General features: G+C 34.6%; 1 protein-coding gene across 1 annotated transcript; it reads right to left on the reverse strand.

Annotated features, from left to right (window-relative positions):
- Positions 1 to 1,666: 1,666 nt before the first annotated feature.
- On the reverse strand, positions 1,667 to 15,533 carry LOC123531983 (protein amnionless-like). Its single transcript, XM_045313310.2, has 13 exons — positions 15,332 to 15,533; positions 14,843 to 15,006; positions 14,432 to 14,531; positions 13,237 to 13,457; positions 11,768 to 11,923; positions 10,440 to 10,536; positions 9,680 to 9,765; positions 7,723 to 7,852; positions 7,045 to 7,149; positions 6,735 to 6,849; positions 5,378 to 5,582; positions 4,480 to 4,587; positions 1,667 to 3,923 (listed from the first exon to the last, which is right to left on the reverse strand). The coding sequence occupies exons 1-13, from the start codon at positions 15,366 to 15,368 to the stop codon at positions 3,831 to 3,833; spliced, it is 1,617 nt and encodes a 538-aa protein (XP_045169245.2). The 5' UTR covers positions 15,369 to 15,533; the 3' UTR covers positions 1,667 to 3,830.
- Positions 15,534 to 17,140: the final 1,607 nt, after the last annotated feature.

Consider the following 17,140-nt stretch of genomic DNA (forward strand, 5'->3'; position numbering starts at 1 on the left):
TAGTGTAACTGTAATTTACCAGAGTCTGAGTGCGGAATGTGGCTCTTAGTTTAAATAGTTACATTTAGATACCTCATGACTAGTAAACCAGGCCAAAACAAGGTACCAAATTTTATTTTCAATACACTTATAACATTTCCATAGGTCTTTCTTATCTACATTTGCAATCATAGACAACTAATAGCGCATTTTGTATATTTGAAATGCATTTTGTATATTTGAAATTTGAGTGTTGAGTGAAAGTATCTGTTGTAATCCCGGGCCAGGTTTCATACCAACACATTACATGGTGTCCACTTTGAGTGTACAATGTCTTGAATTCATTCTATGTATTATACTGTGAGGATTTTATACTGCAAATTTATTCTAAAATAAAATTCATAAGAACTCACTTAATTATAAAGATACAAAATGTGCCGTCATAATATTATAAAAGGGAATACCAAATAATATTGCATTATTAACACGGACATGGAATCAAATGTCTACCAGTCGGCGTGATTCCAATTCAAAGGTTGAACTGCCCCGTCTCATCCTCAAAAGTGTACGTCGACTTATGCTCTAGTACGAAATTCAGTTTAACTTAAAAAGTCGTATATACAGGACATTTGCAGACAACGCACATAACATTTACGATTTGATATTGACCAGCGTATACATATACACATGTAGTAATCTCATAATTAATTTATATAATTAATCATTCATTACATCATGCTATTTTTTCTTATGAAATGCATCCATAATAAATTGAACTATAACCAACTAGGTGCTTGCATTTTGTTTCAGTAGTTATATACGATTGACGAATTAAATTTTACTGACTGTGACTACACGACCTCAAAGAATTAATAGCGAGACTGGCATTGCAAAGAAAAGACTGTGACTCAATGCAGACTTGGAGCGCCGGTATAAATTACAGACTCCGGTACATACCGAATTAACTAAATTTTAACGAAAATATCAAAAATGTATATATTTTGTAACCATGGTGATACTAACCCTAACCTTTAGTCAGTATTTTATGCATATTGTACACTAAATGCATGCGGACATGCAAAAATATGCATATTTTTGCCGTGCGCTACAACTGATAATCACTTTCGGGCATGTGCAGAAGACCGCTCCAAGTCTGCAATGAGTTACATCGCAAAGAAAATTATACTACAGCAGTAAAAGCATCGTTTCCACAATCTCTTTTTTATCTTGAAAAAAAGAAAATACTGATAACACCTAACCAAACCATAAAATACATGTGATGGTAATTAATATGCAAGATAAATATATCTGGCTGACCACTAACTGAGTATCCAATTTGCTGATGACTATTAATTATTTGACATGTTGAAGTGCTAATATGTTTCCCTTGGAAATGAACATCCCCCTTTAAGGAGATTGTCTTGGGTGGAAAAAATTTTACATGAAGGGAACACTTGCATCACATGTTATGGAAATCTTGTTAATACTGACAGAGATATTGATATAAAATTCAAACATATACAATTATAGACAAGACAACTTTTGTACATGACAAATAAAGAAGGCTACTCTTCAATGTGATGTTTGGTACAATGTAAGAAAGATGATATTTATCTGTGGGGAAGGTCATGCACCTACATGCAGTTCGTTAATAATATTTGGAATTTTAAAAAGTAAAGAGGCTCAACTTTTTAAAAAGTTTATTAAAATCATCAAGACAGGAGGAACATAAGAGTACAACAAAATGAAGATTATTTCAATTTCTCCTTTTATTGGGGTATACAGTCAATATTTAACCATTTTTCCAGCATTTCAGTTAAAGAAGATTTCTGCTTAATGTAATTCAAGTTCAAACATCAATGAAACAGATACATAATGAACAAGAGGACCATGATGGTCCTGAATCGCTCACCTATCCCCACATGACCCAGTGTTGAACTGAGTATGACGTCATTATTTCTATTATTTGACACAGTGACCTAGTTTTTGAGCACATGTGACCTAGATATCATCAAGATAAAAAATTCTGACCAATTTTCATGAAGATCCATTGAAAAATATGGCCTCTAGAGAGGTCACAAGGTTTTTCTATTATTTGACCTAATGGCCTAGTTTTTGAAGGCACGTGACCCACTTTTAAACTTGACCTAGATATCATCAAGGTGAACATTCTCACCAATTTTCATGAAGATCTCGTGAAAAATATGGCCTCTAGAGAGGTCACAAGGTTTTTCTATTTTTCAACCTACTGACCTAGTTTTTGTCCGCACATGACCCAGTTACAAACCTGACCTAGACATCATCAAGCTGAACATTCTCACTAATTTTCATGAAGATCCGTTGAGAAATATGGCCTCTAGAGAGGTCACAAGGTTTTTTCTATTTTTAGACCTACTGACCTAGTTTTTAACCCCACATGACCCAGTTTCGAACTTGACTTAGATATCATCAAGGTGAACATTCTGACCAATAATCATGAAGATCTCATTAAAAAAATATGGCCTCGAGAGAGGTCACAAGGATTTTCTATTTTTAGATCTACTGACCTAGTTTTTAACCCCATGTGACCCAGTTTCGAACTTGACCTAGATATCTTCAAGGTAAACACTCTGACCAATTTTCATGAAGATCCATTGAAAAATATCGCCTCTAAAGAGGTCACAAGGTTTTCGTATTTTTAGACCTACTGACCTAGTTTTTGACTGCACGTGACCCAGTTTCGAACTTAACCTAGATATCATCAAGGTGAACATTCTGACCAATTTTCATGAAGATCCATTGAGAAATATGGCCTCTAGAGAGGTCACAAGGTTTTTCTATTTTTAGATCTACTGACCTAGTTTTTGACCCCACATGACCCAGTTTCGAACTTAACCTAGACATCATCAAGTTGAACATTCTGACCAATTTTCATGAAGATCCATTGAGAAATATGGCCTCTAGAGAGGTCACAAGGTTTTTCTATTTTTAGACCTAATGACCTAGTTTTTGACCCCACGTGACCCAGTTTCAAACTTGACCTAGATATCATCAAGGTGAAGATTCTGACCAATTTTCATGAAGATCCATTGAGAAATATGGCCTCTAGAGAGGTCACAAGGTTTTTCTATTTTTAGACCTAATGACCTAGTTTGTGACCCAGTTTCGATCTTGACCTAGATATCATCAAGGTGAACATTCTGACCAATATTCATGAAGATCTCATGAAAAATATGGCCTCTAGAGAGGTCACAAGGTTTTTCTATTTTTAGACCTACTGACCTAGTTTTTGAACCCACGTGACCCAGTTTCAAACTTGACCTAGATATCATCAAGGTGAACATTCTGACCAACTTTCATGAAGATCTTATGAAATATATGGCCTCTAGAGAGGTCACTAGGTTTTTCTATTTTTAGACATACTGACCTAGTTTTTGACGGCACGTGACCCAGTTTCGAACTTGACCTAGATATCATCAAGATGAACATTCTGACCAACTTTCATAAAGATCCCATGAAAAATGTGACCTCTAGAGTGGTCACAAGCAAAAGTTTACGGACGCTTGGATGCACGGACGGACGACGGACACCGCGCGATCACAAAAGCTCACCTTGTCACTTTGTGACAGGTGAGCTAAAAATGCATTGCACTGTAAATTTTGAACTTTGTTAACCCGCAGCTTTCCTTTAGGTACATTTAATGATGTTCCTGCTATGTCTCTGTATATATTTTATAAAGTTTTTGAAATAATTAGTTGAGTCATTTTGATTAACTGGTTTTGAAAATCCGTACTTATTAGCTGTGCTGATAATTTTCTTCAGTAAAGCCTTCAAAAAATAAAACAGATTTATCGCCTCCCACTTGCTTCCCATCATGCATCAGTATCATGATGACTGGGACCTAAGGTCACGACCTTTGGTAGTTCCGGATTCTCCACCTCAGTTGGATCACTGAACAATGATTCCTGAAATACAAAATTAAATCTTAAATCTTTTAACTTTTACCCTACTAAATTACAAAAATGGACTGGTCCATCTTTCAATCTTGGCAGTATCATTTGTTGTTCGAAGGGGTGTTCACTGAATGTTTACTGACTGAATAGCAAATAGTTCAGACCATGATTAGCCTGCAGGGACGTCACATTTGTATGACTAAATTTCACTTCCCAACCTTATTTCACTTTACAGCAAAATTTAATCTGTCTCTGACATACCAAATATAACCCTTAAATTTTTGGAGTATTGTTTTTTATAAGAATTTATGATATAAAATTTTCATATATTCCTCAGCATTCAAGTGTAGTTCCATACCAATGCTTTTATTAGAATCAACTGACATATTTCTTTGTAACTCTATATATACCTGAAGCAACACTGTGCAATCACACAGCCCATTTATATTATCATCCACTGCGGCTATTTGAAAATTACTAGAAAGGGACATACGGAGACATCTTTTGATAGTCTGTATTAATTTGACTAATTCAGTAATTACTTTAATAAGATGTAGTGAAACATTACCTGGTGATCTGTGTCATAAAGTGGGTTCTCAAACCCTCTCTCTGGTTGGGTATCTGACATGGATCCGAAATCACTTGGTGCCATCTCGAGCTCCATTGGCTTCATGTTCTGCAGAATAAAAAAAGCCCCATCTATTCTGATGAAAATAAACATAAAAGCTCACTTGGAGGACAACAAGCTTTTCTATAAGCTTTTCTATATTCTATACATCACAAACAACTACTGGAAAGCTGTTGACCAATTTTACAAGGTTTTGTAATCAGAATTTGAGTACATGTATACTATCCAAAATTCCTTTAGCTTTTCTTTAATTACTGTAAGGAACTATTAAAGCAGGTAATTAATAATTTTGTAATCTGTTAAAAGTAACAAATACTGATTCAGTGTAATCTCTATAAGCAACATTTTGTTTCTAGCCAGATTACAAGAAGCAAGTTTTAATCTTCCTAGTGGCATGCCTCAACAAAGTTGCACTGTATTCATGTTCAAACTCCCTTTTGAATGCAAAAGTAAACATTCCTATCAAGGATATAGTACTTAAATTATAGTGTACATTCTACTATGGTGACAGAATTGAATATGAAACCAAACTTTGTTACATGTTTTTCAGTGAATTATTGAAATATTAAGATAAATATATCTGGTATTTTCATAGTGAAAAATATCAAATATATTTTTTATTGGTAAGAAACTGAAAATGGGTAAATTTAGACAAAACATAAAAATAAAAATAAAATTTGTTTGTTTTACATGTAACATCAAAATATTTCATACAAGAACACCATATCTTACGTTTTCACATGTGTCTATGCGTTTCATGAAAATATTGCATTTGGTGTTCATTCTTGATAGATATTTTTTTATCTTACACTGAAACAAACGAATATCCTCTATATACCTCCATAGGCACTGATCCATATATAGGATTATCAAACCCCTGTGATGTGGTGGCACTAATACTGCTGAGTCCACTATCCCTGGACCCCCAACTGAACCCTACAGATGGTGGCACTGACACCTGGGGCTTGCGCAACTGACTGGCATTAAATCTGTTGAACTTGTTAAATATGCTGGCACTGAAACCTGATGATTCATCCGGCTGTCTGAAAGTGTAATAATACATGATAAAACACCATCAGAGTAGAATGTAAGGTCTTTAATTCTAGCAAACCAAGCAAGAAATAATTGGTTATTTCAGAACAAGTATAATGAGCCATGCCATGGGAAAACCAACATAGTGGGTGTGCGACCAGCATGGATCCAGACCAGCCTGCGCATCCGCGCAGTCTGGTCAGGCTCCATGCTGTTCGCTTTTAAAGCCTATTGGAATTGGAGAAACTGTTAGCGAACAGCATGGATCCTGACCAGACTGCATGGATGCGCAGGCTGGTCTGGATCCATGCTGGTCGCACACCCACTATGTTGGTTTTCCCATGGCACGGCTCATATAATTCATGACGAGCAGCATCATAGGAAATGAGATCATAAAGGAAAACAACTAAATGCACAAGTTTTAACATGCCTAGCATGGCTAGAAGTCAGACTGCATAAATACCATGCTAATTCAGTAAATACTGTGACTGCACAAACTGTTGTACAGTACAGAACAACACTGTGTCCAGATTTTGTTTTTAAAAACTAACATATCAATTAAGTAACGTACATCTCAATATCAAACATCTTAAAACATATAGCATCATCTGTAAAATACTAAATTCAATATTATTATAATAGATATTTTAGATGTTTAATAGTAGGTCTTAGACTACAACTAAGTTCTTCATACAATGTTTTTATAACTAAACATTGCCTTGAACCCACAGAACTACCTATTTTTTACCTGTTTGATAGTTACTAGCAAATGAATGCATTTCCTCAATTTTGAAACATTTGACAAAAATTTGGCGGTGATCTCCTTTGAGAGGATGAGACTATAAACTACTCAAGATTAAAACTGTTAATAGTCTACTGCAAATAGACATGCTGTAATACGAATAAGGCATATTATTACAAGACTCTTATACAAATTGCAGAACCACAGTTTGTGCTAAATTACCAGCCTATATTCAGCACATGTTTTCTAGGCTAATGAGTCAAAAATTTAAAAATAAAACTGAGAATGAATTTCTGATGTCATGTAATAATATACTTACAGAATGGCTTGCCAGTCAATAATGGCCCTCATTCCTTTGAAGCTTGGGCAATAGTTTTAAATTATTAACTGGAAAACCATTCAACAAGTGTATACCAATTACCTGTTTTTATTTGTGTACACAAAATATCCCACAGCCAATGCTATGATAGCAGCAATAATGACCCCTATTGTGATCCCGGCCACAGAGCCTTTACTCATTGATGGTTTCTGTCCTGCTGTAGGTAAAATACATACAAAACATATTAAAGTGGTGGCTATTGTATAATTTAACAAACATAGTTCAGCCTTTTGAAAAGTTTCATAAAACTTGCTTAATGGTGTCAGATATGCCATTTGTTAAAATTCTGTTTTTAACAGTGAAGTAGATAGTATAACTTAGTTTATTCTGCAGCAAAAGCAAAAGAAATTGCCTGTTCCTGTGTGTGCACTGGTCTTTCCACCAGAGGATCCTCCTGCAGCAGACGACACCATCTGGACCCCTGTAATCCCATACTTTACTCCTCCATTGTTTATATCTGAAGGTATAAAGGTAGAAAATAGTGTTATACAAAATACTGTTTGTGAATGTTTTGGTTTGCAACCAATGAGCATGAAGTAATTAGAAACATCAACGGTTCCTGTATAGTAATTTCTGTGGTCCACAACCATTTTCCTTACATTTTCTGTATTTTGATTGTCTGAAACCCTGGATAGCACAAGCATGAAACTCTTCCCCTTGCAACTTTGACCATTCAATGTTTCACTGTAGCTATCAAGAGAGCAATATTGTAACTTGCAAACATTCAAGACACAACATTACGAGCTTGGTAGTCATCAAGATCAGCAGATTTCTACATCAACTTTTGAGCTTTGTATTCATTAGAATTTAAATTTGTAAAGACTTCTGAGGCATATTTTTAGTTCTGTACTCACTATAATTCAGATCTGTAAAGATTTAGCTCTGTGTCATCATTAACCTTTGAGCTGTATACTCACCAGAAGTTAGATCAGCAGAGATTTCAATGGCAACTTTTGCAAGCTGTAGGCCTATTAATCGGATTATAGACAAACAAAAAATTCAGCAGTAACTTTTTGACCTCTATACTCACCTGAATTTAGATTAGCAAAGATTTCAGCAGTAACTTTTGAGCTCTGTACACCGTCATCATCTAACAGAACTATTTGTATCTTTCCATCACTTCTTTTTGAGACTATATACCTAACATTTTTATAAGCATCCTAAAATGAAAAAAACAAACTTTTTTATATCTTAGGAAAGTGATTACATACTAATAACTTAGAAGAAGACAAACACACAATAAAAGTCATGCCCCTCGAATGGCTCTTCTGACACGGGGATTATGTACATCTAGGTTGTTGGGTTTAATATTGTGCAATAGCTACCAAACTGTCACCTTATAGGGACTTGCTTCCAGATAAACATCAGAATATAATAGTTTTACTGTACAGTACCAATGTCATATGAAAATGGTAAGTGCAATACCCATGACATTGACCTTGGAAGTATTGACATGACTCTAGCATGTGTCATACCTTCTCATGTCAACTCACTGGAGTACAACTTGTTTGGGGTGAGCTATTCTTATCACTAACTGCCTGTTGTTTGTCTGACCACTCTATTTCCTCTGAAACCATTTGGTGGAAGTTTTGATGAAACTTTGCATGGATAGTCCTCTGCCAAAATACTTCAAAACAATCCATTCCAAGAAGAATGCTGGTTGCCATGGCAACAGAAATGAAACACTTAAAAAAATCTTTTTGTCAGAAACCATCAGAAATAATTTTGAAAAAATTTCAAAGAAATGTTCCTTAAGTAACCTCTACCAAGTTCATTCAAATTATAAAAACTGGTCAAGAAATACGCTGCTGGGAGAGGGTGGTCAGTTTCTGGACAGCTCGTACTTCAAAATCCTCTTGTCAGAAACAGCTGACCTAGATTTAAAATAATTTCATTAAAATGTTCTTTGAGTGAGCCTTTACCAAGACTTCAGATTATCATGGTTTGTTGAAAAATATGGCCACCAAAGGGTGAGGTCAGTTTTCTCTATATGTATACAGTAGAATCTTGAAAAATCTTTGAAGAAAATGTTGAAAAGATTTTCAAGTAATTTCCCCAAAAGCTCCTTGGGTGACCCGCTGCCAAGATTGTCCAAATTAATCCATTTTTGTCAAACGAAATGGCCACCAGAGGGTTTGGTCACTTTTCCATAAATGTATAAAGTAGAGGGTTTCAAAATTTTCTTGTCAGAAAATGCTTTACTCATTTTAAAATAGTTTTGGGTACTAGGATATATTTATCACTCTCAGTAACAGACAAAACATCATCTTGTCATTAGGGCTTGGGGCCATAAACATGTTTTCATGATCTGTGTGCACTGCCGTATGAACACATCTGCAGATGTATCTAAAATTTTTTTGTACATGTAGCATGTCTAAATGTTGAGTTCCGCTCAACCCAGGGCTAGATGGGGTGGAGGGTAGCATGCATTTGCATTACCGTCCATGAACAGGCTCAATCAAACCGAGCCTGCAACATTTTCGTTTTTGTTGTGTTCAGCGACCTGTGGAGTTTCCACTTTTTCTATTTCACTAGTGCTAAGTATAAAAGTAAAAATATGTAACAATACAGGGATTTCCACCACATCATAATACAACTCTTTCATGCACTGTCTCAATTACAGTAAAAAAAAAGTTATCTCCCCTACATCAGAAGTTGCATGACACTAAATTTTTTTGGGTTGTATTGTTACCGTACTAAAAGTCTGGGGTAAATTTTTGGGTCAGAAGACACTAAATGTTTTTGGGTTACATGATACTAAATGTTTCCAGTTAGAAGACACTAAATGTTTTTGTGTAAGTGGACAGTAATTGTTTTGACATAAAATGTTAGAAGACACTAAATGTTTTTGTGTAAGTGGACAATAATTGTTTTGATATAAATGTTTTCTGATCAAAAGACACTAAATGGTTCTGGGTTACATGACACTAAAAGTTCCGGGTTAAAATGGTAAGAAATGTTGTTTCTAATATTTAGTGGTCACTTACCTTGCCATCTAGAAAATTTCTTTGCAGTCCATTTTTCAGAGTATCAAAGTTGAAACCCACACCATAACTGACATTTAACATCCCACCTGTAATAAATGTGAAAGCAAGTCATAAAGTAAGTTTATTTGTTTGTTGTATTGTATTTACCGGGTAAGTCTTATTGACTCACTTCAGGTTGTCATGGCAGTTTTTCAGCTTTAACTGTGAAGGACGATTCTAACTGACCCTCTGGGTTTTATTTTAGGCACTGGTCAGCATCCTGACAGAACTAACATTTTCTCAAGCTAGTGGGATTCTAAGCTTCCTAACATGAAAGAACTCTACACCCAAAAAGAGATTTCAACCCACAATATGTTATAGTCCTAAGTCTTTCCTTCAATGAAGCAACAGACAGCTATACAGGGCTGAATGGAAAATTGTTGTAACTCTTTCTCTATTTAACATGAGTTACAACAGTTTTCTGTTCAACCCTCATATAATAACTAGACAAAAACACATGTTCAAAATTAACAAAGAAATTCCATTTAAACAGTCATTCCTCTTACAAAATGCAAGTGAGAGTTACAATTTTTAATTTTCCTACTCATCTAGAGATATTAACCAGTGTACAAAGTTTTAAAGCTATAGCTCTTATAACAAAGTTTTCAAGAAAATAGGGACCTAAACTAACAACAGAGCCAATACCAACAATAAAGTGATAAAAATATCTCATAGATAAAAAAAATCAGATGACCTAAAAATTTGCTTTAAAACAGCATACCACAAATATCACAGCAGTGTCCTACTGGCTTTATAGTTTTGGTACATCGAGATCTTGTACACCTAGCATGCTGTAGCTGACAAACTGTTGACAAAATCTGAAAAAGTTCATTTAACAAATACATGAGTTTTTTACGACATTACCACTTTAATGATGTATAAATCTAAAACTATACACTATATATACATGTTAATAATAAAAGCTGCAAGACATTTCCTAACACATTTATCATTATTATTTCATACCTACCAAAGCAATGTGCACAACAAATATGATTCTACTGTAAACTCATTTAACATTTGTTGGGTACTTTTTTTTTAATCCCAATAAATATTTGAAATTCTTGTTCTTTTTATCTACAAACTTCGAAATCCATGAATTTATATGACCTTGAAAAAGCCATTTTGGTCGAAACTACACAAAATCTGCAATGAAATTAAATAATTTCACAGTATTTCCTGAATAACAAGATGATATACAAGAGCTGTCAGTGGACAGCGCGCTCGACTATTCTCAGTGCTTGATAGTATAATATAAGCAATGAGTAAAACTTAACATTACAATAAGCATATTCTAAGTCGAAAACGGGCCATAATTCAATCAAAATGCTTGAAAGAGTTGCCTCCTCCTTTTTACAGACTGAGGTCATGATGGAAAACAAGTATGCAAAATATGAAAGCAATATCTCAATGGACTTTGAAAATATTTGGGGTGGTACGCAAACTTTAACATTTATTCTAAGTCAAAAAGGGGCCATAATTCAGTCAAAATGCTTGATAAAGTTGCCTGCTCCTTTTTACAGACTGGGGTCATGATGGTAAAGAAATATGCAAAATATGAAAGCAATATCTCAATGGACTTTGAAAATATTTGGGGTAGTACGCAAACTTTAACATTTGTGTGACGCTTACGCTAACGATCATGCTAACACTCACACCGACGCCGGGGCGAGTAGGATAGCTCCCCTATTCTTCGAATAGTCGAGCTAAAAGGGTTGAGCCAATTATTGTATATACAATTAAGTTCACCTGGTGTACATGTGTGTGCATTTATTTTGGGTACAGTTCTACAGCATAATAAACACAGTTCTGTGATATACAAAAATTCATAGGCCAAAAAATTTTTTGTTTGACAAAACACTTATTTCGAGAAAATATCACATTTTGAACATAAATTAATTGTAATATTATTTGTTTATTGGGAAATATTACTGTGGAATGATGCAATCAAGAATCCACAAAAACAGTGCCTCACAAATATTGATTTCACAGCATTACAAAATATGACTCCAACATATAATTTAGGTCTTTACTTATAGCAAACCACACCTGGCCCTGATCATTTCCACATCCACATCCTGTCACATCTGTACATCTACGTCTCATGATAGTCATAGTAGATCTAGGTCCTGTTTGGGGTGTAGGAAATATATTTCTACCATTCTCCGTAGCCAGGAAATCTCGAAATGAAGTTGTACTGTAGGCCTGTAAAAGATAATGTTTATTTTTGTTATACTAGTTTGTGTCACTTACAAGTCTCAAACACTCCCGACAGTGCTAAGTGACTTTTAAAGCAAAAGAAGAAGCCATCATGACCTTAATTCACTCATTTGTCATTAAACTTTTGACCATTTATACATATTAAACACACTAGTATGAAAGGCAACTATAAAGATGTTAGCTGTAATTGAGGCAAGAGAGGCAGTCATTTTAACAAACTTCAGAAAGATCCACCCAAAGGTGCTACTGACCAAATTTGGTTAAGACCCATCCAGCAGTCCAGTCAAGTGGAACAATATAAACCAATTTCAGAAAAGTTCTTCAAAGTATGCTACTGACCAAGAGGAAGGTTAAAGATATTGTTCATCTTACAGTCCAGTGCAGTCAGGCCAGACCATTTAACAATTTTGAAAAAGGTCCATCCAAAATGTATTGAAGATCCATCCAATTATCCATGAGAAAAGGGGTAGAGCAAAACAATTTGAACAAACTGTGAACAAACTTATGACAGGTTAGTGCTGAGATGCACATACCAATTTTGCTTAATTCTAAACAGTAGTTTCAGATGAGGAAACTTGCATCCTCCACTAGTACAGACACAGAGCGATCTGACCAGAGGGACAGAGTGAGATAAAGCCCCCAGAACAGACAGAGAGAAATCATTTTTAGATACAGGCCTGTCTGGATAACTTAGCCTAGCTCTTTGCAAATAGAGAGTCTGGTTCTTTAATGTGCCTGGGAGGAACCAGTACAGGCCTCTTAGGTGGGAGACGCTCAAGAGCATCTCAGAAATTTCCAGTGCCTGGAGGCATCTAGTATGACTACAGATTATGGGAGGTAGTATTTGGATTTTGGCACTTACAAGTCAGCCATCTTGGATATTACAGCCATTCCCATTCACTTTTAAATTCAGGTAAAACCCATTTAAATTTGTACCAAGTTTGATGCTTTTTCCATAAATAGCACAATGTTACGAAATTGAGTCACAGTTTGGCTGTATTAAATACTTAGAAAGGTCTAGATGTATAGGCATAAGAAATCTTAATCTTGTAATTTTCATAACTAGGCCATGTCCATGGATGAGACCAATTATGTCAAAAAACAGAGCTACACCCAAACAATTCTTTTTAATGAACACTTTCAAAGCTTCTTTTTAGTTTTTGTTAATGTGTTCCATGCATTCCATTAGCATGTTGTTAAATGACACGAGATATTGGAACAGAATTTTGATGGTGTTTATTGAACTAACAATATCCTTATGGTACACAGATTTAGTGTTTGGGATAATATAAACATACCTTCCCAGAGACTTTTAGAGTATTCACTTTGATGTTTATATTGATGCCCAGGTTCACATAGTAGGAGCTTCCAGTTGGAAACACGACATGGTCCGTCTCACAAGGGATCTTTTCACTGTCCAGCATGGCAAGAGGCTTGCATGACCCCTGTTCTGTATCAGTAGGACACCAGTTGTTAGGGTCCAACCAGTCTGCTGGATGGCTCGCATTGAATGTTATATCTAAAAGGAAATAAAAGCAAAACTTGTCTCGCATGCTTTATGTCCTGTTAAAACTGACTTCAACATTAATGGTACTAATGGCTAGAATACAGTCAAACATGTCTGTAAGGACAGCAGTTGGGAAAAGAAAAAAGTGGTCTTTGTTAACAGGTGGCCAAGGTAAATATATACTATTAATGGATAATTTGGAAAGGAAAATAGAAACCTTTACAAGCAGATATTATATTTTTGGCCTTTCTTCAATGACAGCTTTCAGCACAGGGCTGACTGTATACCTGCTTTAGAAAGCTTGAAAGAACTACAAATAAATGATCATTATCAGTAAGGCAAAATAGATTTATATAATGTCAAGTGATTTCTTGCCACATAATACAAGATAATGTTTATTGCAACAACAGGTTCAAGTAATGAAAGTTCTCATTTTCCATGACTTAATTTTTAGTTTTCAGTCGCATTTAACAATTTAAAAAATGTGAAAAATTGCCATTAAATGTCATGAAAAAGACTAATAATGCCTGGTCCCAATTTCACGAAAAAAAACTGAAGTAATTACTTTGTTGTTATTTTGAAATCATGCCAGTGCTTAAGTTATTGTTACTTAATGATGTTTTTCTTTAACAATGTATTTAAAGCTAAATTATATTATGGTTAGTTGTATTTGTCAGCAGTACTTCTTTCAGTCAAGCAAATATGATATTTCTATTTAAACACGATATAACAAACTTAAGTACTTTTCATTTCTATACTTTGATTTCTGTAAAATTGAGAATTGTTGTGTTTTGATCTATGAAATAGTCATAAATGGTTTGTTCAAGATGAAAAACAACATTGAAGTTGCATAAATGGCAAAAAACAAACATTTAAAACATCAGACTTTGCTAAGCAATTACTTAAGTTTTTTCATGAAATTGGGGCCTGGTTTATTGATTTTTATTTGTTTTGCGGAAACAGAAAATTATAGTCAATAAACATACCTGTGCCCGAGTCTAGACAAGCAGCACTATGATCCGGCTGATTTGTGAAGGCCAAAGTAGCGTAACTACCAAACACAAGCTCTCCATCTCTTGGCATCACCTAAAATGCATCAAACTGTCTGTTACCTGGAGGGTGGGTGTGGGGGGGGGGGGGGGGGGGGAGGGGGGCAATGCCCAGATGATTAATAAAACATTAAAATTTATTCTGTAACATCATTAATATCTGGGATGGGAATTAATTTTCTGAGATATTATGGTTGCTTCAGTCCATGGAGTTAAGTCCGGATAAGTAAGTAAATTTCCTCTTAATTCTGTCATAAGAAAATTGAAATCAAAGAGTTCATGTCCCCGCAAAATAGGTCTATTTTGCTAAAACCACCAAATTTTTTAAATGAAATAATTTTACAGTACCAGTTCCTGTATAGTAGTATTGAACTGCATGAAGACAACAGGACCATCATCAGGTAGGATCATCCTGTCATTGCCACACGGCAAGTTGCCTCTATCCCAGTTATACGGGTTGTTCAGGTTCGTGTTCCTCAACCATCTGGTGTACTGACCAACACTTCTAGAAACTGAAAGTGACAAAGTGTGCTGAATTTTTTTAATTAATACTTTGTAAAAATATTATTACTTCTCAGGTTTCATAAATTTAAGATGCTGCAAGAATATACTGGTATTTCTTACATAAATTTAATTTCAGTAACTTTTGCAAGTAATTTAGATCAGTTCACAAGAATTCCAGTAACAATCATACATGTCCATAATTGCAACTTTTACAAATAATTTATCTCCAATCTAAACATTTTAACATTTAAACCATAAATATAACCAATTTTAAACCATTTTCATTGTACATTATGATTTGTATGAAATAGGTAAATAAAAAAAATCACTTACCACATGCCAAGAGAAATAAATAAATCAGGATCTGCATTGTAGAACTTTTCCACAATATTTTTGAAGAAAAAATAATTATCCAAAAATTTATTTTACACAAGGCAACATTATAAAATGGGCTTGCATCATGAATATTCACCTTAATCAGTGTTCATTTTCTGATAAAAGCAATAAAGAGTAATAAATTTGTTATCTCCCAGTACTAGTGCTGTACCATGGAGTATCTGGTATCACACTACACTAAGTACCATCTACTCTCTTAATTATGCTAATGAAAATTGTTGGTCAATTTAGATAAGACTACATTCATGCATGTAAAATTGACTGGGGTTCATTATAATATATTTGTATATAAAAGTTAAAATAATGTTACGAAATTCCCTATAGATTACAGTGTTTGGATTTAAAAGAAATCTGATGAGTTTTCAAGAAAACAATAAAATAGATATCAGTAAGACTTGCAGAGTGTATTATTGTACAATGATTCAACAGTGTGTGAAGATGCAAAGGTTCTACTGTAAAAGCAGAAATTTTCACAAGGGTTTAATTTTCATTATATTCGCGAGGTCCTACAACTTGCAAAAATTAATCCTCACATAAATATTCACCATTAGTATAATTCTAATTCAAGCAGGATACCATTTTCACAATTTCGCGAATATTAAACCTCATGAACATACTCAAAATTTTTAATTAGTGAAATTTTGACCCCGCAAAAATATGTGCGTTTACAGTATCAAATGAAATAGCACTTTAAGGTATTAGGCCCCTAATAGTAATGTTTAAACAAGAGCACCGCCTTGCGGGTGCTGACGCTCATCTGATTTTTTTTGTATAATAGAAATATTGTCCTACCCATGATTTTCTAAGTCTAAAAAGGGCCATCATTCTGGCAAAAAGCAGGATAGAGTTATGTTTCTTGATGTACATTGTCCACTTGTCATGGTGAAAAACTGTTGCAAGTTTTAAAGCAATAGCTTTGATAGTTTATTAGAAAAGTTGACTTAAACATAATACTCAACCAAGAAAATGATTTTCTAAGTTCAAAAGGGGCAATAATTATTGCAAAAAGCAGGATGGAGTTATGTTGCTTGCTGTACAGGGTCAGCTTATGATGGTGAACAAGTGTTGCAAGTTTTAAAGCAATAGCTTTCATAGTTTAAGAGAAAAAGTTGACCTAAACATAAAACTTAACCAAGAAAACTGATTTTCTAAGTCCAAAAGGGGCAATAATTCTTGCAAAAAGCAAGATTGAGTTATGTTTCTTGATGTACAGGGTCTGCTTATGACGGTGAACAAGTATTCCAAGTTTCAAAGCAATAGCTTTGATAGTTTAGGAGAAAAGTTGACCTAAACATAAAACTTAACCAAGAAATCTGATATTTTCTAAGTATAAAAGGGGCCATAAATCTTGCAAAAAGCAAGATGGAGTTATGTTTCTTGTTATACAGGGTCAGCTGATGATGGTGAACAAGTATTCCAAGTTTCAAAGCAATAGTTTTGATAGTTTAGGAGAAAAGCTGACCTAAACATAAAACTTAACCCGGCAACGCCGAAGCAGACGCCGACACCGACAACCGCTCAAGTGATGACAATAACTCATCATTTTTTTTCAAAAAATCAGATGAGCTAAAAATGACATTTGCTTGGTATATTCTTACAGTTGACCATGCTTCGCACTTTGTTGCAAATTTTCAAAAACTTTTACCATGCCTTTATTTATAAATTTTGTGTAATTTATGGTATTTCCTCAAGCTCAAGTAGGGACAAATTTCAAAGTGGCGGCCTTTATCCTAAACGTTTGCAGAG

This window comes from Mercenaria mercenaria, chromosome 1 (assembly GCF_021730395.1).
Source record: "Mercenaria mercenaria strain notata chromosome 1, MADL_Memer_1, whole genome shotgun sequence".
NCBI classification, from domain to species: Eukaryota; Metazoa; Mollusca; class Bivalvia; order Venerida; family Veneridae; genus Mercenaria; species Mercenaria mercenaria.